Here is a 25,636-nt window from a genome sequence, read left to right on the forward strand (position 1 = left end):
TTTAGCAAAGGGCACACGGGGACGAGGCAGCAGGACAGGGCAGATGGGCCCAGAGCCCCCAAATATCTGGGGGTGCTGAGCCTGTGGCTCAAGGACAGGTTGCGTTTTTGGAAGTGGCAGGATGGCAGCAATCCCTGGGGATGGGATGCATTATTGAGTTATGGAAAAAGCACAGGCTATTTTTCTAGTAAGCTTATCTGACAGATCAAAATCTAGGCTGTATTTGGTTTTTCCTTAGGTTTTCCAAAAACTTGCACTAGCTTCTAGAGGACTTGGAGAGCTGCAACTCTTCCATGTGAAAGGCCCTCCAAATACTGTTTTTATTACTCTTTTAAAAAAATTTAAAAATATATCCCATCACACCCCCCAGGACATTTGCTCTATTCCATTTATAGAACTCCCAGTATATATTCTTCAACTATTTCTTCAAATATTTCTGTAACTGCTGCTTTAGCTGCCTAATGTCAGCATGTAAATCATGAAGCCGGGGGAATGAAACAAATGGAAACCAATCACAGAACTTTGCATTCCCAAATTCTTGCCATTATAAATTTCCTGCCACTGCCCCTGTAACTCTTGCTGTCAGGCACAATGAGGAGGGAAACATGTGCCTTCGCAGACTGTGGCCTGGCATGACATTATTGCAATGATCTTTATTATAGTCCCCCTTTTCCTCTGAAAAATATAAGGACTGACCTCGCATTTCTTGCTCAATCAGGTGTCCTGCTGAGCCCAGTAGGCTCTCTCAGCTGCAGAGACCGCTGGATCCCTCCCCTAATTGGTTTCCTCCTTCTTGAACCTCAGCAACATAAGGAGAAAAGGCCTATATTTCATAAGTGCCATGGTTTTATCCACCAATTTTAGAGACAAAGAAGTGCAATTTATAGAGGGAACATTTAATGCCTGTTAATTAGAAGCCCATCAAGAGGTCTCGAATTTGGCATCCCGAAAATTTACAGCTGCATTTCACAAGCAGCACAAGCCCCGAGCCCGAGGGGTGGCCCTGGCCTCCCTCCCGCCGTGCTGGAGGTCCCTGCTCCTCCTGCCACGCTGCTCTGGGGAGCTGGCATGGGACAGCATCCACCCAAAAGCTCAGCTGGGGAAGGGAACATCTTTTTCCAGTTGAATACACTTCCCAAGGGAGACAGGAGGGCGAGGCAGGAGACAGGAGTGGAGCTTCCCTTGGAGACACGGGCTGGAAGGGCTGGTGGGGCCCAGGTGGAGCTGGTCCCAGGGCAGCCAGATTCTGGGAATCTCCTGAAATGATGCAACAGGTTTTCTGAAGCTTTGGCTTCCATCTCAGGGGGTGATGATGGAGGGAAATAAAGGTGAAGTTTCTTGGAAAATTCAAATTAGATTTTGCACTGCTGGATGCAAATGTGTCAGTCAGAGTTTAGTTTGATCTTTCGTGGGAATGCTGAGGCTGAGATTGATCCTCTGGATCTCAGGACAATCCAGGCAGCCCTCAGCCACCTCTGAAGGAGCAGTGCTCGTTTTCTGTAGCTCTGCAGCTGTTGCAGAGAAAGCAGATAAAGACTTCCCTCCCCTCTAAACTCACCTCACAGCTAGACTCCGAAAACCTGTTAGATCTTAATGCCAGAGTGTGGCAGAAGGTTTTTTGGCATCTGAATCTCTGAGGGGTTTCTCAGGCAACTGCTGATGGCTCAGCAGAAGCCTGGCTGAGAGGCTGAGGGAAGGGGGTGTTGTCTTTTGGAATCTATTTTCTTTGACTTATCTTTCAGACTCAGGAATTCAGGACCTTTAATCTATTCGAGATTAAAGTCCCTTACAAATCCCTTCTGGCCTTTTTTGGGAGTGGAGAAGTCACAGACATCCTACTGCACATTCCTTCTGGTGCCTTTTTCCATTGTAAATGAGAAACAAGTAGCTCTAATTGTTGTAAGCACTACAATAAATGAGACAACTGCTCTCAAAGTGCCTTATAAAAACAATTAACATATTATCAGGTGAAAGTGTTAACAAGAAAATTTTAAGTTTTTACTTGTTTATATATTCAAAGTCTGCTCTAAGTGCATCACCCAAATGTGCCAGGGAGGAAGAGGTGTGGAATTACCAAAGGTTTCCCAGTTTGGCAACCTGAGAATGGACTCTATTCATCTGCTGTTGAGTTTTGTTCTGAAAAGCAGTTTTCTGCATCTTCAGAAAACAAGAAAGCAAAAATACCTGAGCAGTGAGATTGGCCTCCCATGAAATCCATTGAAATAAGTGAAAATATTTCTGTTGACTTCCCTGGCGTTTAGATAATCTTTTTAATGCTTCAGTAACAATTATTTTTTAACACAGTTATTCTTGGGGAAAAAAACCAAAACAACTCTAGCTGTGATTCCCTAGTGCTCTGCTCAGCACATGGGGCTGGTGACTGACACTGTGCTGCTGTGCTGGGTCCCAGGGCTGAGCTGGGACGTGCTGGGGGAAATAACAGCCCTGCAATCCTCACCAGGATCCCTGTGTCATGTGTCAGGCCTTGCCTACCGTCAACCCCTGACACAACCCCAGGGTCCAGCCAGTGTTTGCAGAATTAGAATTAGAAAATAGCTCAGGTTGGTTTTGCACCTGCCAGCAGAGATTTACAAAGGAGCTGCAAACAGTTGGGGTGCTTATTTCTAATCTCAGCATTCTTTGCTGTGAAAATGACCAAGCGTGGGATCAGTTTAAGTTCCCAGCTTTATGCTGATGTGTCATTTGCTTTGGAAGCTTGGGCACCTGTGGTGCTACATCAGGACCACAAGGTCTTCTGTCCAACACTATTTTTTTGGTACTGGCTTTAACTGTATTGCTCCAAGTCGTAAATATCAACAGCTACACCTTTTCATCCCTGTATGCTAATGTTTTTAAGTTCTGTATCTTCAGCACACGTCAGAACAAGCACCCAGTATTTGTTGACATTTTATCTCCAGCTTTCCCATATTTTTGGATCTGATATCTGGCTACTTCACACCTGAGCACATGCATCCATCCTGTTTTCTTTCAACCATCCCTGTCAGTTGCACAACTGTGTCCTGCCCCCTCTTGCATCACCATCGGGCCACAACAGAGGTTTGGAGAGACAAAGGACTTCAGAGGGCTGGGAGCCCTCTGTGTATCAGATAGAGCAGCACTCAGATCCTGCTCAGATAGGCAAGGCCAGCCTTTCAGAGGTGTTGATCTGACTTGCATATTTGTGACAGGTGTGGCCGAGTTACTGATAACCACCGGCCTGAGATATTCCTTGTTTTGGCTGCATCACCTTAATTGTCCCCCCACGACTTTTGGTGTCTTGCTTATTTTCTCATGCATCTGATGCTCTCCTCCTCCATCCCACAGCTCTCTACTCCCATCATCTCCACCTTTCCCAAGGACTGTGCCAGAGGGAGTGTCTGATGATCCCCATCCACCATAACTTTAATTAACTGCCACACTCACCATGCCAGGGGTTATTTTACACGTTTACAAATTCTGAGCCCTTTGTTAAATTAGGCCAGAATTTGTCTGCAGTGGTTGCGCTTCCAAAATGCAATAATGCCTCTAAGGATGAGGAGAGGCTCCTGTTTGCACATGCATCACCTGTGAGTGACTTTGGATTGTTTTTCAAGGAGAGGAAATGCCCTGGTTTCCCACAGTCAAGGCACACAGTCTGTTTCATAGCAGAATTATTTTTCAATGGTGTTCTTCCTTTTCCTATTTTACAACCTTTGATTGCACATCCAGAGCTTTGGTTTCCTCTCCAAGCAGCTGCCTTGCCAAGACATTTGAATTGTGAGCTGGAATTTTCAATGTTTGAAATTAGCATCTGGGCTAAAACCATTCACCAAAGCCTTTGGGTAGTAGATCTGTGAGAACTACGAGCCTGGGACAAAGATGAGTTGAAGTTCTGTGGGCAGAAGGGCTATGAAGCATATCCAGAAAATATTCAAAATGCTTGACGTCTTTTAAGGGAGCATTTAACATTAATTTAACATTAGTGGCTAACAAACAGCTGAGATTAAGTCCTCCAAGGATGACCAAAAGGTTCTTGTGGTCATTGTGTCAATAGGGACCATGAATTTTATAAATCTAATGGAGAAACTACAGTCACACTCAAAGAGCTGCAGGAATTCTCTTGCCCATTTCAGTGAACACTTAAAATATTCCCCCCGCCTTTTTTTTTTTCTTTTTTTTTTTTTTTTTTGAGCTCTCCCCCTTCCAGCTCCTCAGGTAATTAACTGGAAATGACCCAGTTGCAGCATTGTCAAAGGTCTAACACCCATCAAACCCAGGAAACTCAGGCTCCTTGAATGCTCCCCTGCTTACCCCGTGCTGTTGTGCTTAAGGTATTACAGGGGGCTACAAAAAGTGCTTGATCAGATATACTGTACCATATGTTCCCAAACACCAGCACAGCAGCATGACTTAGGGATAGGATTTCAGCCTTCCTAATGAAGAGTCTTGCTTTTATGAGTTCGAGTCAGACCCTTAACGTTATTTTAACATAGATTTTGGTGTTTAATTATGTAATAAGATTTACTGCAGTCATCTAACAGATGTTGATTCAGGGTCAGTGTTTCTCATAAATTAGTTCTGAAAGGATTTGTTACTTCTGGGTCAGCAGATAGGTCCAGAGTGCAAAGAAAAAGGGGAAAAACAATAAACACTGAGTTGAAGGGTTTCTTGGGATTCTTTCTTCAGTTACATATCCACATATTTTCATGATCTTAATGACTATAGCCACAGGAATGTTTGCTTTAACACTAAAGATGGCTCAGGCCAAAACCCTATATCCAAACATCTGCAAAGCATGGGAAAGTTCAAACTTTGGGGCTCTTTATTTTATGACCCTGGCCGTTAATTTTTCATACTAACACGACACATTTTTTCTAGGGCTCAGCAGTGGGAATTGCTGTGAACTTTAGCAGCACCCCAAAAAGTTTCATCTTCATGTGCTTGTTGTCAGACCTTGTGTATAAAGTGCAGCTAAAGGCCAGTGTTGGCTGATGTAGCTGTCATCACACATGCACAGAAAAACTGCACCCACCTTCCTCTGGAAGTTCAGCCTTCCCATGTCTTTGGAAGCAAATCATATTTGTACATCCTACTGCTAACAGCTGCAACTAAAGCCACACTGCATTATACCCATACTTCTACATTTGTGGTTAAAGGAGTGATATATAAATACCATATTAAGGTACTTTTTTGTTCCCTTTTAATTTAGGTGCAGATGAATTCCTTTAAATTACGAAATTACGCTCTTTATATCTTATTCTATTAGGAGTACTTTGAAGGAAAGGGATTGTGGCATGTTTAATAGTGTTGCTAGCACGTCCAGGGCAGTTGTAGCCTGCCAAGTCTTTTACAAACACTGGTGAATATTCTCAATATTCCTCCACATCAGGGTGTGAGACACTAAAAGTTGTCCCTGAGATGTTTTAGTAGAGGAGCTACAGAGACTGCTCAACATACAAAGCCATTTGCTAAACTTAATCACCTTTGTCCTGGAAAGTTTAGAGGTTTCGTACCTCAAAAACTCCTCTAAGATGAATCCCAGCTATGAGTAAGAGCTCTGCAGCTTTTCCCCGAGCAGCAATCACACAGTGGCAAACTGGACTCCTCACAGAAGGGATGTGAGCGAGGAGGAAGAGTCCATGGCCAGCGGCTGAGCCTCGGCCAGCAAAGCAGCGCTGAAGCTGCTCCATGCTTGGACACAGCCCTGTTCCCAGAGCCTCCCCACGCTCTGTCCCTGCCACGGGGACACCCTGGCCATGGCTGAGCTGCCTTTGTACCCTATTTGCAGAGCTGCAAATATCAACAGCACTTTCCAGACCCAGGCTCGAAACTCCTCTTTTTCAGGAGTAATTCCCTTTAAGTCAATGGATTTACACAATGGATTTGCTGCTGCCAGAAGAAAATCAGGCCTGTAGAAAGATGTACATTCTTTGCCAAGGAAATCTCAGAGCTAACTACTTGAATTGTGCAGTCAAGCTGCAGAGAGGTCAAGTGGACAGACGACAGGACTGGGACATATAGGAAGTGGCTGGTTCAAACCTCAGCTCTTAAAATGTCATGCGTTGTGACCTTGGGCGAGTCAGTTCATCCCCTCATACCTCCATTTCCCCCTTTTCCTTTGTCTGACTTGTCTGTTTAATTTGGAATTTGTTCCAAGAAGGGTGCCTTGCCCCATGTGTTGGGCTGGGGCACTGACACCTCTCCTCCCCCTTGCTGGAGGACTGGCTTGAAGCCTTTGTTTCCTCCCAGCACTGACCCCCTGCTTCCGTACCCACAAACAGGGTTACACGGGACCACCAGCTGTCCCTGTCACCCTGTGGGATAACACACACCCCAACACTGGCTGTCCCTGTCACCCTGTGGGATAACACACACCCCAACACTGGCTGTCCCTGTCGCCCTGTGGGATAACACACACCCCAACACTGGCTGTCCCTGTCGCCCTGTGGGATAACACACACCCCAACACTGGCCTGGGAGGATGTGACACTTGTTATTTCACAGTCAGGGCTGGGAGGTGGAAGAAAGTCCCTCACTTTGAACAGTTGCTCCAGCCCTTGTCACTAAAGATCCTTTAAAATGAAAGCTTTCACCCTGCAGAGCGGAGCCGTGAGCTTGTGATGAGTTCAGCTGGCACCAAACGTGGATCCCTGGCATGAAAAGCCTCAAGGGCTGGAATTTGTGTCTATAGTGTGTGGGTATGTGTGTGTGTGTGTGTGATTGTCAGAAGCAGAGCCAGGCCAAGAACCAGCACTCCTGAAAAGCCCCATCTGTCTCAGCTCCTTCCCACAGCAGCTCGGTCCTTATCGGTGGCAAATGTCCAGAGTCACTTGTCAAGCACAAAGCTGCCAAAAATCATTAAAACACAATGGCCCCCTGTACCAGCCAACAGTAAAACTGTTCCAAAGGCAGCCTGATAAACACAAATCTGCCTATAATAGCCCCGATAGAGGCCGGTGTTTCCTATGTGCAATCAGATATTCCTGCCCTTTTCTGTTGTGGCAACTCGCGAGCGTGTTTGATGGCGAGGGGAAGGGGAACAAAGCAGGTGGCTAATGGGCTGTTTTCTGTTTCAGTGGAGCATGACAGAGAGTTTCACCATCAGCGCTGCCACTACCGAGAGTTCAGGTTTGATCTGTCCCGAATCCCGGAGGGAGAGGCGGTGACGGCGGCCGAGTTCAGGATTTACAAGGATTACATCCGCGAGCGCTTCGACAACGAAACCTTCCAGATCAGCGTCTACCAGGTGCTGCAGGAGCACCCGGGAAGGTGAGGAGACCCCGCTGGAAGCACTGGCACGGCTGGCTCCTGCAGGGAGTTACAGGCAGGGATCCAGGGGTGCTGAGCTGGCTCTGACAGCGGGGCTGTGCAGGGAACCCCAGCCCGTGCTGCTCAGCTCAGCTCCCGTGGGTGTGACTGGGGATGGATGTCCTGGGAGCATCCCCAGCGCTTCTGCTCTGCCTCTGGGAGCTCACAGCAGCCTGGCCGTGTCCTAGTGCAGAAAAACTATCATAAACCAGGAATATTTAATGATTTCTGGAAGTATCTCCCCACTCCTTCCTCCTGCCTGGATGGATCCTGAGGTGGCAAACCCAAATTCTTCCTTTGGAATTGTAGCTTAATTACTAACCCTTATTATTGAAGGCATTCAAGCTCCCTAATTAACAAAGACAGATGACACCATGCTTTTTATATTGACTGATTGTTTTGCATGTGCAAAACTACAAGATGAGCTATTAAATCCCCTCCAAGCAATTATTAATGTATGCCAAGCTCCCTGACAAATCATCCAGGGAACTTGAATAAGAACATATGTTCAATTTTCTCATCTGGTTTTAGTTCCAATTAATCAGCAATCCCAAACCACTTATCAGAGGCACTCAGTTTCATTTGCACATATTTCTTTTGCATACAAATCCTACCAAAAGTGAGATTGCATTTATTTACGTGAAAAGTATTTACAATCACATTCTAGTCAGAAGTTATTCTTTAGGACTACTAAATATGGGCCAATAATTCTACAGTCCTAATTCAGATTTATGGAAAGAGAAACACTAGGGATTTAAAAAGTGAAAAGTCCAAAAGGGTAAGAAAAAGAAGTATAATCAGGACTCTGGCTTTATAGTTTTATAAGAGCTAATAAAGATGCAGAAAAACTTGAAGTATGTCAGGAAACCTTGTCAACCTTTTTTTAATGGTGAAAATTTCAACTGGCTTTGCTGGATTGTAAAAATATTTTAACCACTGGTGTGTTTTCTTCCACATCTGAAATTCTAATTTTATAGCTTAAAATTCACAGTTCTCCTGGCATTTCTAATGATGCAATTATTTGCTGTGTTTGGGAACTGTGCTAAAATGAATATATTTTTATCAAACAGTGGTAATTCAAACTGTGCATTTCAACCAAGTCTTCCTGAAAGGAGAAGGCAACAAACCAGAACTGTGCACAGAACCCATCAGAACATTTCAGTTCATTCCCTCCTGGGCCACTCCAGAGGCAGCAGCTTCCCTTTGCTGTATTTCTTGACTAGATTATTTAGGTACAAGCCTGCAGGGATGACTTTCCAGTTTTGGGAAGAGCAGAAACTGTAGATGTGTTGGCAGAGGAGAAGGCACAGGAGCCAACCTGTGTGCCAGGGCACTGGGGAATTGCCAGGAACCTGCTCTGGAGTAAATGACCTTCCTCATCAGATGCCAGGGAAGTTCTCCCTCACGTCCTGGTGAGTGAGGTGCACCCTAGGAATCCTACTGACAGAGTCAGAACGAAATCTGATATCTTAATTTTACCATGGTGCATCCAAAAGTTTGTTATGGCTTTGTTTGAAGAGGATGGAGCAGCAAATGCTTCTGCAAACTGCCTCCTCCACTAATTCCTATTCCTAAAGGAAAAAAAATGTATGCAAAGGGCAGGCATATACATCAGCCACTCTCTGGAAGAGGTGAGGAATCTTGCTAATTATACAGATGTTCCAGCCACAAGATTAGATGCAATTTTACTACATCATATTCACCACAGGAACACTATTTTTAATGAGTGTTCATCCATATTCCCCTTTAGCATACATTTTGGCACAGGCTATGGCGAGTTTTGAACAGTTTGTCCTGAAAAAATATTCCTGTTGGTTTGGTTTGACGAAAGGTAAAAATATTGTCACTAACATTTGTAAAAATATTTGCTCTTTTCCTGCATTTTTCCACTGACATTTTCCACCCGGCTCTGTCACAGCCCAGTCATCCAAGTCAGTGTGTCATTGGGCAAGTGGAGAAAGAAAACAAACCCTCTCCAGTGTTGATCAAAACCCACCCATTCACTTTGATGCTTCCTTGGCTGTTTGTCTCATCCTGAGCCGCTGGAAAGTCATCCCCATCTGACGTTGTTAGCAACAGGAGCAAAACAAAGCCAAACCCTCCCCCCTAAGCAGGCAGGGAAACCTCTGCTGCCTTTGGGTTTCCTTTTGCTGACACAGAAGCACTGCTGGGATTGCCTTTGGAGAGCTGAAAGGCGAGGGGATTCTCCAGGCACAGCAGCTCCTGCCAGGGGCAGCTCAGCATCATCTCGCACAGGGCAGAGAGCAGGACAGCTCTGAGACAGCACAGAGCTGCAGAGCTCAAGCTGAGGGTGGCTGGAGGGATTTTCCTCTGTGAGATGTGCTGAAGGATTTTCAGTTAAACCACAGAGGAGCCTCCAGTTTGGAGGGTGTGATGGTGCCCTCGGTTCACATAAAGCAGAGGTATGAGCAGCTCAGCGTTTAATGACTTCACGAGTTCAGACAGGTTGGAGGCATCTAACCAGCAACATCTCTTGTGTGCACTTCATTGTCAGTGAAAAATACAGGCTTAGGTGTTTCCAGAGCAACAGCTGCACCCCCAGCAGATTATTCCTGAAATTCTGCCCCTCAGCAGCACAAACATTTGCAGGGTGGAAACTCTCCCCCATCCACCTACTCAACCTGACAGCAAAAATGAGAGCCCAGCCCTGTCCTTTGCAGCAGAGGAGATGCCACTTGACTTGGGACTACTAGAAATTATATCTCAGTTGGACTGAAGATATTATTACAGGTGTTTGTAGGAAATCAGGCCAAATGATTCAAATATTCTTTCTGACTTTTCCAAATCTTTCATTGCAAGGCAAGCTCTTCAAACTGGCAACATCTCTGTGATAAAAAGGCATGCACAGCATTCCTTAGGCACACAGCATCAGTTATTCACTTTAGGGAAACAAGTACATTCATGAACAAAAATGTCCCAAATATCACACACACTGATGATGTTTTAACTGGTATAACATGTCTCAAACCTTTCGAGTGCATAGCTCAAAGTCCAGTGACTCATGTCCAACTTCTGTTTGGACTTTGTGGCTCACTCCCCCAAAAGCCTGGGAAGGTTTTACAAAGCCAGTGACTGACCTGAGAAGGGTGACAGCAGCAGGACATCCAGTCCATGGTGGTGGTGACAAACCCTTCCCAGTGGGAGCTGAAGGTGGAGCCGGGTGCTGCTCAAGTCTCCTCCCTCCTGGAAAAGGGAGAGATCCCAGTGCTCACTCAGGGCATCCCCCTCAGCTGATTAACCTGAAGCTGCAGAAAAAATTCAGACTGTGGAGCTACCCTAAAGCTCAGAGCTCAATGCTGCTTTTCTGTCTGCACCTTTTGAGGCTGAAATATCTCATCCCAGAGTTACATCTCCTATTTCGTTGGACCCAGCACTTGCACTGCAGAGTGAATCCAAATCCCTTTGAAGTCGATGAGAGTTTTGTTACTGGAGAGAATAGAACCAGGTACTTGACCAGCCTTTGGTAATTGAAATGTAGTTGTTACATGTTCACTTTGTGGCCATTATGGATTTCAAGGGCTTCAAAGGCAGTGATTTGAATGCTCATGTTACCAGCCCTGCAGAAAAATCAGATCTTGCAGGATGCATTCCTGGGTTTGACTTGCAGCTGGAACGCTTTAGCTTGAGCTTCAAACTACACCACTGCTGCACCAGATCAAACCTGAGCCCCTCTCCAGACCCCTTTCTGCCATTCTTTGGAGTCTGGTTCCATGTTGTGGGTTGAAACATGTAATTCTAGTACCTAAGAAAGGCTTGGGCCCACCCAGCCCATTAAGCAGATGTGCCTTCTTTTTGGAGCTTTTTTTGGCAGCAGCGTGATCGTTCTGGGGATGGCACAGCACAGCACAGTTTGATTTAATGATGTGCCCCAGCACAGTGACAGTATCTACAAATGCTGACAATAGCTTTGATTATAATTTTTTGGTGACTTTTCTGCAATTCAGTTGATAACTTACATTTATCTCTCAGCAAGCAGCAAGGCAGCTGGAGCACAGAGATCCTGCAGCTCTCCAAGAACAGAGCTTTATCTGCTTTTCTCCTTCAGACCATTCCTAAAAGCCACTGCAGCCTGCAAAAACCTCTGACAAATCCTGAACTTAACAAGGCATGGCTCTTTACTTGAAGGGCTGCAGGAGGCATTTTGCAAAGCCCAGTGGGTCCTTGCTGGGTGAGTGATGCACTAATGACCAGCCCTTCAGTGCCGAGCAGAAACAGCTGCATGGAAAGTGGCAGAGATGTGTGTATAACCTCATTCCTCTCAGCACTGGTTTTACAAGAGGCTTCATGTTTAGGCAACATGTTGCATCAAACAAACTCCCATTGCCATTTAATCAGCCTTTGAAATCTCTATTTTACTCTTCTCCAACACTCTGTAAGAAAGGCAACACAGCTACTAGAAGCACACAAAGCAGAATTAAGAATCTGCTGCAATTTTAAAGTGAATTTAATTTTCCCCTAGGTTCAACAGAATTTACACAGATCTGTTTCACTACCAGCACAGCCAGCTTTCAGGCCAATCCTTGGAAAACACCTCTAGCAAACAGAATTCCTGCTGTGGACATCCCTTCACCTGGCAGAGCCCCTGGGCTGTGTTTGGCTGGTGGCTCCTGCCCGAGGCATGGGGGGAGCTTTTATCAGTGGGGAGAGTTTTTATCAGTGGGGAGAGTTTTTATCAGTGGGGAGAGCTTTTATCAGTGGGAGGGCTTTTATCAGTGGGAGAGCTTTTATCAGTGGTGGGGAGAGGGGGGGATAAGCAGGGGATCCCAGGCCCAGGGAAGGGAAGGTGTGGGAGGAGGGCTGCATCAGGTCTGTGTACAGAGGGTGTTGCAAACGTGCCAGGGAGAGGCCCACGGAGATCCTGGGGCCCTCTCAAAGTAGGAAAGTCTGAAAAATATTTTCCTAAGCTTGTCTTTGGACAGCTGCAGCTGACTTTAAGCAATGACACCAAGCAAACTGGAATCTGGATACAGCAGGTTTTTAATCCAAACAGATGTCTTCTAACCCCACATCTCCTCTCACCCTCCCAGGATGCTCTTTTTGCCTTCTCCTCCCTCCACCTGCTCAAACCTGGCTGTGAATAACCCCCTTCCCCCCCTGCCAGCTCTGTCCTTGGGCTGTCTGCTGGAAAACTTGCACCATGCCTGTGACCCAAGCAGCCCCTCTAGGGTTAGAATGTGAGTCAAGAGGAGAGGATTGTGCTCCTGGCTTAAACACTGTGGTTTACATGCTGAATCAATAAGAATTCACCATATCCATGCCTCAAGTGTTTCCTACTTTAAAACAGAAGCAGGAGGCCTCACCCACGTTTGTAAAGCCATTCAAAAGCTGTTGCAAGGTGCTGCTGTACGGTTGCTGCTAAAACACTGTAATTTGTAATTCCTGCAGGTAGCAGGGAGGGATCAGGGCAGCCCTGAGGGATTTGGGCTGAGGGATTGCCTGTCCCTGATGCAGGCAGGGGACAGCAGGACCTGCTGCTGTCAGGACAGAGCTGGGTGAGCCAGGGCTCTGAGGCTGCTCCCAGCACAGAGCGCTGGCTGGTGACAGAAATCACCTTGTCTTACAGTGCAATGGAAATTGCCAAGAGTCACCTTCACTGCTGCTGCCTGTCCATTCTCCCATTTATTTTTATCCCACTTGGAAGTGCTCATTAGTGTTTACTACCACTTGTCAACCAGCAGCTTGAAATAACAGGGCTGACGAGCGGGATGGGTTCAGTGAGTGAAGAAAACAGATGGAAAAGCAGGGACTGTTTGGCAAGAGGACTGTCCCAAAATAGTGTAGACCTTACAGCATTATAGTCTATAAATGCAGAGTTTTATCTCCTGTTCTCTTGCTAATGCAGAATTTCTATCTCTCATCTTTTCATCCATGTTCTCCTCTTGCCCCAGTTCACTCAGGCAGGTGATGGGGCAGATGCAGCACCTCTCATTTTTTGTATATATTTCTAGTGTTTATGGCTTCAAACCAAACTACATCCCAGAGACTGAAAAAGCACCCCAGCAAAAAGCAAAGAAGACATACATACTATTTTCATGAAGCTTCAGAGCTGTCAATCCTTTCTCTTAATTTAGAATTGCCATGTTGCAACAATTTCCTTTATCCTTTCCTTTCCTGCCTTTTCTGTACTTGTGTTCTCTTCTCTGCTCATCCCCACAATCCTCACTTCTTCCAGCCCTTTCCTCTTTCACTAAATATTTGTGATCCCTTTCCTTACCAGCATCAGCCCTTCCACCTCCAAAGCTCCAGCTGCTTCCCAGACACGATCTCACATGCATCCTGCCCAGCCACCCTCACTCGTTACTCACCCCTGAGCCCAGAAAACAACTCCACTAAGGAAGTTTCACAGACCACACAGCACTTCTATGACCTGCAGACAAATTTTTGGGAGTGCTTTCTAACAGGAGGTGACTCTCCTGTCTGGCATCCAGTGCTGGACACTACCAAAGACATCAGCAGGCAAATACCAACCTCCTGCCTTCATCTCAGGCTCCACTGACAGCCTGATGCTTGAGAAAACCGAGTAGAAAGCCCCAAATTTTATCACTGTTAAAAGCTCTGACACTCCCGCTGATGTCAGTTCTTTGAACACTCAGCCATTTTGATGTGGTCTCAACAGAACATTCTTGTGGTCTGGATCCAGACTTTGTAATTTATGTAACTCTAATCTAGACATTAACATTTCCATGTCCCAGCTTAATTTTTTTGTAAAAGAAGGATCATGTGCTTTTCCTATCTCTTGCTCTGGAAAAAGGCACGGTACGATTTCTTGCATGCACCAAAGTTCTAAAATGAAGGAACTGAATGCAGGGCCAAGGAACCAAAGGGGTTTTTTTGCCTCCTTGCTGCAGAGCCATCACTCACATCGCTCCAGGAACATGCTCAGTGAGTTCACAGTTGGAAGGTGAGGTACAGAGTGAGATGTGCCCTAGAAACCTTTTCTCTTTGGGCTCTGATTTTTATCTCACAGCTAAAACCCAAAGCAGCCACATTAGTTAGACTTAACCAGCACTATCTTCTGTGATAAGTCATTGGATGGGAGCCCCCAGAATAAATGTTGTTTAAGTCTTAGCAGAACAACATTTCCTTGCTGTGTTTACTGTGTCTTGTCCAACAAGGATATCTCAAGGGCTGGCTATTAGCTGGTGATTTAATGCTGTTTGCCTGTCTTTGGAGAGCAGGACATTCCACTTAAAGGAGGTTGTTCTTTTTATAAAGAATGAGAGGTTTCTTTTCATCAAAACAGGAGCCACAATCTCAGGAGCCTGTGTTTGCAACACCAGTGAGGTTTTGCATCCCACCCCTGGCCACTGCTGGTGGGCCAGGGCGGAAAGCGCTAATCCAGGAGCGCTTGAACTCCTCCAAAGGGCATCTGACTCCAAAGGGCTTTTTGGGGTCCAAATGTTCCAAGTGTGTGTGGGAAGGACATTTCCCTTCAGTGGGTCCCTTTGATCTCTCACTTCGGGCTTCCCCTGCAGGCCTATTGTTTGCACATTGCTGTAACTACAGGAAAACAAACGCATTAAACAATTTCCCAGACTGACTCACCCTGGTACTTGATGCCTCGTGTTGTCTCTTACCCCGATTGCATCATGTCAGCATGGGAAGCTTAAAGGCTGTTTTTTCTGAGTAATAATACTGCAGTTGGGCAGTAGCTAAAAACAAAAAAATTAACATGATTACTACTATCATCAACCTGCAAACTACAAGGGGAGAAAACCAAGCAAGCCAGGTCCCTGCTAACTAAACCTTGTGTGAATCATGAGTTCCAGTCAGAGGCCATGCCTAAATAATGTACTGTGTGAATATAAAAACCCTTTCCTCCTGGAAACTTGGCCTCAGCCACTGGAAAGGGCCAATCCATGCGACTCCCTCACCCCTGGCTCCTCTGAGATGTGTTTGGTTCGGTGTGTTGTAAACAGGGAAGGGTGGGAGGTGTCCTGGGCTGTGGGGACAGGGCCACTGCTCCTGGGTGGGGATGAAACCCCAGGAATTTGTCCCCTGGTTAGAGCCCGAGCATCTTGCATTGCTGTAGCTAATGTGAGAGGGAGGGGTTACCCATCCTGGTTAACTTCAGCTTTCCTGGGAGCTCCCAGCACCTGCACCGAGCCTCTGCATTGCTGCACCATGGATCCTTCCTGAGCCACCCACTCTGGCTCCCCAGCACCCACTGGAATATTCCCATAGGATCCCCTCTGCCTTAGCAAGGAGCTGTTGCAGCAAGTCCAGTTTCCACACCCCAGAACTTTGCAAGCACTGGTTGCACCCTCAGCAGCACCGGCTGCATATTTGGCAGCATATTCCATCCAAATCCATCCTGCTTTAGGGAGGAAACACAGAATCCTCTTCTTGCACACTCTGGGCCGTGTGCTCACGTGCTCTGCAGCAACTCATTTCAGAAACTGAATTTCATGTAAGCCAGCAGAGGTGGGTGGTGACATCCCTTAGCTCACGGAGGAAATCATCAGCTTGCACACACTCTGGCCCACTGAGGTTGAGAGGAAAACTAAATAGTAAAAGCATTGCAAAACCCCCTCCATTCCTGTTCTGTGTGGGAAAAAAGCTTCTAATTTCTTGGTATGCCAAAGGGAAAAGGATCACTAAAAGCTGTGAGTCAAAAGCCCTTATGCCAGCAGCTCTCCCCAGATTTATTTCTGATCACTTGATTCGTGCAAAGAGACACTGTGTGAACACATCTAAATATGTGTATTAGCACTGACAAATCCATAGTGATAAAATTCATAAGGCCTTTTAAAGCTTTGAGGATGTGATTAAAGGGTTTTTCAAGGATAGTTCTTCATTCAAAAGGATATAATTACACTTGAACGAGTTATCATGTTTGTTCACTGTTGGTACAAAACAGCTCTTACAGGACTTGTCTAGACACTTCCACCACCATGTGTCTTTGTTCCTCTTTTAAAGTGATTTTTTATAAAAGAACTGCAACAACATCCATTTTTAATCTGACTTCTATCTCCTTTTTTTTTTTTTTCTGATAAGACTCCTTCCTTTACAGAACCTGTGTTTTCTCAAATTTTAATTTTTCAGAAATTTGCCAGGCAACATCTGGTAAATCTGAAATAATTTCACCTTTTTCAAAAGAACAGACTCTCCCTATTTAGGATATTTTTCATTTTCTGCTATTATTTCTTCAGCTAGAGTAACCCAGCAGTGGCCTTTAAAAAAAAAAACCAAAAAAGATAAAAGATTGTGACCCCAGTGGTGCAGACCTGTGACTGTGCAGAGGGTTATTGCCTCAATCAGTTGTCTGTAACCTCAGATGAGCAAATTTAAAATGAACCCACTACACATGTTAATGTATGCACACCAGTGTTCCAGCTGGCTTGCACCAGGCTACAGCTATGCAGGAAAGTCAGGAAATTATGTGTGGAAAGGCTAATGAGCAGCATTGTCTGCCCAATTAGCGGGTTTGCATATGCAAACAGCAATTCTGCAGATCTGTGCCTGGCAAGCATTTTTTGAAGTTTCATCAGGAGCTCAAGTTTAGCTGTAGCAGCAAAGTAACTCCAGACCACCTCAGCTCTGCTTCAACCCATCCTCTCTTTTTGGAAGAGAAGAGAAGCTTCATCTGAGGGTGATTAGAGGGGAGCACCCACCAGCCCAGCCCCACTGTCTGAAACCCCAACCCCACACACTGCCTAGAGGAAACTTCTGGAGACTCCAGTGGCAATCCTGGCTAACTGGGAATTCTGCTTCTTGCTTCCAGGGACTCAGACTTGTTCCTGCTGGACTCCAGGACGATCTGGGCTGCAGAGGAAGGGTGGCTGGTGTTCGACATCACCGCGACCAGTAACCACTGGGTGGTGAATCCCCAGCACAACCTTGGCCTGCAGCTCTCCGTGGAAGGCACCGATGGTGAGTGGCACCCACCAGCCAGGGGCTCCCCGTGCCAGGCACGTCATTCCCAGACAGGGGAAGCACCAAACATTCATCTTTGCATTCTGCAACCGTGTGCTGTAAGCCCTGCAGGGCTTTGATGCAACTGTGCTTGGGCAATCCTCGAGGCTTTAAGTCAAGTAAAAAATGAAAATAAAGCAACCCCCAATTTTTCTTTGTGTCTGCTGTTACATGAGCTGTAATCATGAAACAAATAGTCTACTTAAGAAAAGAAAATCTTATAAAACAAATGAGCTGAGAGCCCTTTTCCCACTCTCCCTGGCCAGGCTGCCTTGCAGGGCTTGTCCAGGAAAGTGTCAGCTGTCCTTTGGCACGTTTGATTTGTGGCTGACAAGGCCCAGCTCTGTCCTTAGCAAAAGGATCACAAAACCATTAACATAATTTGGGTTTAGCAGCAGCACTCAGTAGCTTGGGACAGAATAATCCTGGATATCACCTCTGCACTTCACAGCAGCACCCAGACATCCCTCGACAGCAACAGGGGGAAAAATTAAATTTCCCACTGCCACCTTCTCCTTGCCTTTTTTTGTAAAATATTGATTTAATTCTACAGAGAAACCTACTAATTATCTTTTACCAAAAAATCTAATTATTCTAAAGCCCAAGATGAAGGACACATGGATGATAATCAAAGTTTTGTACAAAGTTATCAGATATAGTGATGGCAAGATGCAGCAATAAGCAAAATGTCTCCAAACATTCGTTTCTCTCAGCTAAGGTGTATCTGGAACTCTGTCAGCATTTCATACAAGGCATTTTTACTTTAAGCTAATAACCTTCCAGTGGGAATTTAGTGCTCCTATGGGCTGAGTTTTATGGTTCCTTTTATAGAATCACTTCAAATTATAGGTTGGTGAACTTGAAGAAACCCCTCTAAAGAATGCAGGAAAAGTTAATGCTAAGCGGATTTGGGGTAAAATAATTATATGTAGGACTATTTAATGTAACTTTTACACACAGATATAAAACGAAGTGTGCTGTGCTGAGCTGCTCTTGTTCTGACAAAGCAGCTTTGGCCAACAAATCCAGGTCTTTGGAGGGTTGATGGCAGGCCCAGGAGTGACCCTGATGAGCAGCAGCTCTGCCCTGTGCTACCCTGGCTGCTGGCACAGCTGCTGCAGGAGCTCTCACCAGGCTGTTGTGTCTGCAGGACAAAGCATCAACCCCAAGCTGGCGGGGCTCATCGGGAGGCACGGCCCGCAGAACAAGCAGCCCTTCACCGTCGCCTTCTTCAAAGCCACCGAGGTCCACCTGCGCAGCATCCGCTCCACGGGGGGGAAGCAGAGGAGCCAGAACCGATCCAAAGCACCAAAGAACCAGGAGGCTTTCCGGGTGTCCAACGTTGCAGGTACGGCACAGCTGCCTGGGTCCCCGTTTCTGCCCGTGGGGTGACCTGGGAACCGTTTCTCACACGTTATCTCTTTGCTGTCCCTTTGGCCCACCACTGGTTTGAAAACCGTGTGGGGTTAGGGTTATTCCAAAAATGTCAGGAGAAAGAATGTTTCTTTCAAGCGATGTTGAATTGAGGGATTTCTTAATCCAAATTTAAAAAATACTCCAAGCGCCTAACCAGAAAAAACTCCTTCTCCCATACGAAATAAATTCTCATTTTGAAGTTGAAGATAATTACATTAAAGCAATGAGCAAGTGATCAGTGGATCTGAATCCAGATGCTGTTCATTTTCAGGCCTTGTGATTTTAAGTTTAGCCCCTAAAAAGCATAGTAGTCCCCAAATTCTTGCGTGGAAGAGGAAAATCCATTCATTCTCAGGATAACCACGGCTATTCTGGGGGGAGCAGCGCTTCCTAATTTGGAAGAGAACTCCATCAGGCACTTGAAATAGAAATGTGGCTTAATTATGTGATACCTCAGAGTAACAGGCCCTTGATGACGGTCCCAGCAGGAGCCACAGCTCAGGGCTGGCTCTGCTGAGGCAGCAGCAAATTCCAGCTGCTTCTGGGAGTGCCTTACTGAGTGGAAGGAGAGCTTGTGAGGAGCAGAAAGACCAGGAAAAAAAAAATCTATATTTTTATAGAATCATTAACATTGGAAAAGACCTCCAAGATCATCAAGTCCAACCTTTGACCAATTCCAACCTTGTCAACCAGCCCAGAGCACTGAGTTCCAGGTCCAGTCCCTTGAACACCTCCAGAGATGGAGACCCCACTGCCTTCCTGGCAGCTCCTTCCAATGCCTGACCACCCTTTCAGTGAAGAAATTCTCCCTGAGCCACTCTTTCTACTTGGGTCTCTGCTCAGGCTTCACATCCAGAATGGGCAAAACTTTAAAACTGCACCTATCGTCCTTTTATGTACAGGCAATAATCAGTGATCTGTGTGGTGCTATTATGAGGTCAGAGGAAGTCCAGGGATAAAAAAAATAAAGACAAAAAAACCCTACTTCCCCAGGCCTTTCTTGGCTTTGCACAAAAAAGCCAGAAGTACATCTCATATATGTTGAACCCAGCCATTATTATATGATTAAAACAGCTAAAAAAACCAAAAAGCCATGAGTGCAGCAGCCGAGCAGCAATGCCTCGCTCCCTGCTGAGGGCTGTGGGAGCTGGGGCAGCCCAAGCTCATGGCCACCATTGTCCCCTCACAGAGAACAGCAGCAGTGACCAGCGACAGGCCTGCAAGAAACACGAGCTCTACGTCAGCTTCAGGGACCTGGGGTGGCAGGTAAGGGCTGGCACAGGCTATTCAGGGTATTTTTCCTGAAGGGGAAAAATATTGTATGCTGCCTTTGGCATGTTTAAGTGCTTCTGCCAAGCTGGGTGTACAAATGTTTAGTGTGAGACTGGCTGGAAGCTCAACACACTCAGGCCCTTCTGAGGAGCTGTGGGGTGCTCTGGCAGTGCTGAGGGCACACACAGCTCTCCATTTTCATCTGCCCATTCTTTTAGACCTGGTTAAAGACATTTTGCTTTCTGAAAGCTTGTGTCTGCATCGTGTTGCTGGGTGAAGTGATCCTCGTGGACAGACAGGAGGGCACTGCTGAATGCATAAACAACTGAACCCAGGTGTTCAGCTGCTCTGTGGGCACATTGGCAATGTGGGATGTGTCCCTCCAGGAAGAGCAGGCACTTTAGAGGCCTGTAACAGAGCTTTAGCAAGGCCAGGGGGCCAGATTTTTGTTTTGCAGGCCACTGTAACTGTGCATGGCTGTATGGATGTTTAGATTTATGTGCTGGGTGGCTCTTTGTTTCACTGCATTTCTTTCTCCACAATCTAATGGATTCAATTTAACCAAGGACTGGATCATCGCTCCGGAGGGCTACGCTGCCTATTACTGTGAAGGAGAATGTGCTTTCCCCTTGAATTCCTACATGAATGCTACAAATCATGCCATTGTACAGACACTGGTAGGTGCACCCTATCTCCTAACACAGGCTTACATCTACTCAGAAATAAATTTATACACAAAAGGGTCTCCAAGCTAACAGGGGAAGGAAGATCTGCCTTGGCTCTCAAGGTGCCTGCAGCATCTGGCTCCACGTGTCTGCCTGAGTGGCCTGAATTAGGGCCTGGCCAGAAATGACCCTGTCTTTGCTGCAGGCATTGGCAGGATCTCTCTGGTTTGAAAGGACCCTGGGATAGACACTGCAGTGGGGGTTTAGTCCCACTGCATGGGAAGGAAGGAGCAAGACATGAGACCCACTATCAGCATCTCTTAGAAAAACTGTGAGGATCCATTCTGTGCTGCCACCAAAAGTGGATTTGGGGTCAGTGAATCCCAAAGTTACGCAGCTCAGCTCTGTCTGGGTGAGGGTACGGGACAGGCAGAAGGTTGTCCATGAAAGAAGAATATGGGAGAGGAGAGGGGAAAGGTAAACCTTAACATTCCTCTGTTTTCATTCCCCAGGTTCACTTTATAAATCCAGAGACTGTGCCGAAACCCTGCTGTGCTCCTACACAACTCAATGCCATCTCAGTGCTCTACTTTGATGACAGCTCCAATGTTATCCTAAAAAAATACAGGAACATGGTGGTACGAGCATGTGGCTGCCACTAGATTTGTAGGAAAGAGAAAGAAGAAAGAAAAAGAAGTTATTTGTAAAGAGTGGGTTTGTGTGGCTTCTGTGGGGGAGGGGGAAAGGTTGGTGCTCCAGCCATGGGTTTAAAAAGTCCCAAACCATTTTAGGACCAGACCTCTGAAAGTTCAGACAATGGAAGAGTTTCTGGATCTTAAGAGGCATTTGAACACATTTTGTTTGAGTTTATTACAGACAATGAGCTTGTAAACTGAAACAAGCCAGAGAAACTCTTTAAAACCAAATCTGCTTACAAAATTGGCTCCTACAGTACATACTTTTGCAAATGAGTCTTTCTGGAGATTGCAAACTCACCAGTGTTGATTGTGAGTAAAACAGTAATAATCTATCCAAGGTGAGACTTGTGCTGTGACTAATAAGTGTGTGTAGTTCCTGTAACACGGTTTGCAATAAAATAAGTGAACAAAATATACCTGGAGTGAACAGGTATTTTGTTAGAGAATTATTGCTTCCACCCCTCTGCTTCAATCTCATAAGCAAAACCAAGGATAAATTACATGCAATGTCCAGTTTTAAACTACAGTAGCAAAAGCTGGATGTGGATTGACACAAATTCAAAGGACAGATTAGGCAAAGATAAAACAAATCAACTGGCAAGCGAAAGAACTGAAGAAAAGTGCTTCAAAGAGCGAGAATTTATGGGTGCACTTTTTTTCTATCAACAAGGAAGGAAATTTCCTCTTGCAGCCAGAAGGTATTTCAATTTGCTATGAACTTGAAACAGAAAAGCAGCAAAATGCTGAGAAACAGGGATTAAAGCTGAAGTTTATCTGGGGCTTCCTAAGCAGTTCCAGAGGTGTAACTGAAGATCCTGCTGCTGTGTGGAAAATGTCCATTGACTTCCCCGAGGGAACAAGTCCCAGCACTTTTCCAAGAACACGGAGACTCGAGTGAGGAAGGTGCTGTGAGTTGGGATGTGCACCCAGCACCACACAGACTGGGAATGTGCTAGGAAACATTCCTTGCTGGGGCCAGTGCTTCTGATAAACCCCCTGCTCTCTTGGCTTCGCCTCAGCAAACCCCAGAACAATCCCCTTCAAGGGCCACCAAGAAGCTGGAACCAGAAGCAAGAAAATGTCCCCTCAAGGCTTTTCTTTTTCCTTCTTTTAAAGTCACAGGTTACACAAACATCACACTTTAACAATTAAGACTCAATTAAAGTTGTTGCAAAGAAGAATACACAGTTGCAGTAACCAATCACAACCCAATTCCCCGCTTTGGCACGCACAGAAACAGGATTGGCATCAATTTCACCAGGGAGATAAAAAGAAAATAATGCCCAATAAAACACAGCGTCCAGCACACCCAGCTCTAAATCTCCAAACTTCAAAAAGGCTAAACCTCCAACAGATGGGTCCAGGACACCATAAATCCCTGGAGATGGGTCTCTGCTCAGTGAACACATGGGGCCATGCAGCCACAGTGGGGACTTGGCTCCATGTCTTGCCTTAGAGGAGAGTTAGAGAAAGAAGATAAATGAAATTCTGGACTTCACTCACTGCTCTTCTCCCTTTAAGTCACAGATCAAATCCAGACCAGATGCCTCACTTTAAAAAGAATAAGCAAAGGAAGAAAAAAACCCTACTGTCTATGAAATAAATTGGAAACTTGTTTCTGATGGCCTAATTCTCATCTCATTTAAGTCAATTGGTGTTTTCCCAGCAGTTTTCCCAGTAGCAGGATTAGGCTGATGGGAAAGGGGAAGGCCATCCACGACATTGGTAGGTTTATGGGGCCTTTGGTGAGCAGCTGCCACGTTGCCAGATGTGCCTGGCATCCCCCCCAGCCACCCAACATCTGCAGGGGCAGCCTGGCTGCAGCAGGCACCCTCCACAGGCAGGACCCAGCAAACCTCCCCACGGGGACACTTTGGACACACAGCAGGACAACAGCTGGTGCCAAAAGCCCTGGAGCCTGCAGACAGCACCATCCACCTTAAAACAGCCGAAGCTGCCCCCAGCACAGCCCTGGTTTAGAGTGAGGAACTGAAATCACACACAGAGGAAGCATCTTTTGACATTGTACACATACATACACCTTCTGTAAACCTCCTAAAGGAAGTGAAGGCGCTGCCTAGAAAGTTAAAAGCTAATCATGCCTGAACTTCCACTATTTAGTAGTCAAGGATTAGTTTTGTCTTGCGGGTGTTTCAGTGTTGGTGGTCACTGTGTTGGTGTGTTCCATTTTTAACTTGGACCACGGTATCTTGCTGTATAGGATTCATATATTAAATATTATGTGGGGATTGTTTCTGTTTCGGTTTTTTGTTGTTGTTTTTAAGCATAATAACAGGATTTCTGTTGCTAGGCTCAACATCAGCTTCACTGTTTGTACATTTTTCTGTAAATAGTTGTCACAAGCGGAAGAAGAATTATTTATTTCCATCTCTGAATTCCTTTTCAATCACATGCAGGAAAAATGATTCTGGGTTCCTAAACACATTTGTTTCCTTATTTAAGAAGATATTTATTAACAGTTGGCAAAAATGCATACACATTTCTGGTTCTTTTCATAGAGCAGTTGTCAGAAGCCTTTTTGTACAAACTAGTAAAATAAATCATTGCAACTTTACAAAAGATACCCCGACGACATTGTGTATCTGTGTGGTTATTCTCCTTTTATTCAAAGAACCTTTTTGGCTGGACAATGTTTCATCTTGAGCCTCTGTTTTCATGCAGCTCAGTCTCTATGTACGGGCAAAACTGTCACATGTCATTATTTGGTGCAGCTCCTTCGGTCCAAATCCAACAGGGAGGGAAGAATAGCAAAAATATGGATGTGTTTTGCAGTCTGTGCTGCAAAGATCCATGATTGAATTATAGTGCAGCTGTCAGCAGCTGTTTCAAAGAAGCAGGGGGTAAATTAGTTCTGTTTACTGCTAACATAGTTCAGAGATTTAGTCATCCCAATAAAATTATAGAGGCACAAGAAAGGAAGAAAGAAACTCCAAAGAAACATCAGCCAAGAAGCTGACATTTTCTAATTTAGATTGTTTTAGCATATTTGAGAGATGCTGCTGGCATGAGGTTTCCTACTGTGGATACCACACTGCATTGCTATGGAGGCAATGAAAAAAATAATGTCTAAATCCCTCTATTTACTGAGCATTATATCTTTGGGGCACAGCAGAAATTTTGGGGTTCTTGTTTACACCGAACTGTGGGCAGAATTGTGCCAGTTTACGTAGATATATTTGCTGGGCCAGGGGATTAAATCATCAGCATTTGGGACTTAATCTGCCATCTTCCATGAGCAATCACAAATTCATAAGTAAATTTGCTTTGTGCACTGCTCTGACAGTCAAAGGAAAGCATCGGTGGAAAGACCTTTATTGATGTAAAATGAGACCTACTCAGCTCCTGTAGGCCTGGACTAATTTTAGAAGGAGGATCTTCTGGTGTTTCTCATTATGGTCCAAATTCTCTTCATTTAGGTGTAAGGCAGGGGTGGTACCAGCAAGGGGAGAAAGAATAAATATTTTGGCTTTGCAGGGCCAGTCCTGCAGCCAACAGCACCTTTACCACTGCCTTCAACACGTCCAGCCTTCTATCATGAAATATCTGCTGGTTTCCAGCTCTGCCATAAATACACACAACTTGCTGGATGTGCTTTGGAGCAGTTTTCCCAGCCTAGGAGCCAAAACTCCATTCCCAAGCTGGTTGCAGCCTCCCCTTGATCTGCAGCACTCCTGTGGCTTTGTCTCCTCATCTACTGTTCTGGAAGAGGAATTCTTGACATGAATACATACACTGCCATAAACTGGCAGGGCCATAAAACCCTGGTGAACGAGCCTCCAAACAGCTAGATTTATCTGAGTAATGACATTTTAAAGCACATTTAAAGCATTTTATAGAACAGTTATTTTAACTTCCTTTCAGGCCAAACTTTGAGGATGTTATGTTTGCTTAATTGAGCTGTTTCAGATCTGTTCCAGTACTGACAATAAGATCCTTTTGTTCCTATGTAGGAAACTGCCTCTGTTGCTGCCAGTGTTCGTATAATAAAAAAATAATGGTTTAAATAAGCCTTAGTGCAATTTTAAGATTCCTGATTGTTCTGGAAGCATCAGCTGTAAAGCCCCAAACCAGAGAGGGACAGCAGAGCTCAAGGGCATGGCCAGGGGCTGCAGGATTCCCCCTGCTGCTGGATTCAGTCCCTCAGCTCTGCCTGCAATGGGAACAGATACTTCTGGATAAAAATCCCCAGAGACTCATCTTTTGAGTTCAGAATTCACATCCTCTGTATGCTTCCATCCAAATACCCTGCCTGCTGACTTTCACTGCTGCCACAAACACATTATTCTCTGTATTCAACCTTCCTTCAGAGAGAAATTCTGCCCAATTAAGCTAAAAGGAGCC

The 25,636-nt window shown here is 45.5% G+C and overlaps 1 protein-coding gene across 1 annotated transcript in view; it reads left to right on the plus strand.

The window, feature by feature from the left end:
• The window catches only part of BMP7 (bone morphogenetic protein 7), a 40,705-nt gene extending 16,841 nt beyond the window's left edge, over positions 1 to 23,864 (plus strand). Inside the window, exons 2-7 of the mRNA XM_005524961.2 lie at positions 7,056 to 7,248; positions 17,033 to 17,181; positions 18,374 to 18,571; positions 19,829 to 19,905; positions 20,478 to 20,588; positions 21,089 to 23,864. Coding sequence (XP_005525018.1) covers positions 7,056 to 7,248; positions 17,033 to 17,181; positions 18,374 to 18,571; positions 19,829 to 19,905; positions 20,478 to 20,588; positions 21,089 to 21,238 — 878 coding nt within the window. The 3' untranslated portion in view covers positions 21,239 to 23,864. The remainder of the gene's footprint in view (positions 1 to 7,055; positions 7,249 to 17,032; positions 17,182 to 18,373; positions 18,572 to 19,828; positions 19,906 to 20,477; positions 20,589 to 21,088) is intronic.
• The last annotated feature ends 1,772 nt before the right edge of the window (positions 23,865 to 25,636 follow it).

This window comes from Pseudopodoces humilis, chromosome 19 (genome assembly GCF_049639895.1).
Source record: "Pseudopodoces humilis isolate 2021_Gansu_Grassland_sample_001 chromosome 19, ASM4963989v1, whole genome shotgun sequence".
In the NCBI taxonomy this organism is placed as follows: Eukaryota; Metazoa; Chordata; class Aves; order Passeriformes; family Paridae; genus Pseudopodoces; species Pseudopodoces humilis.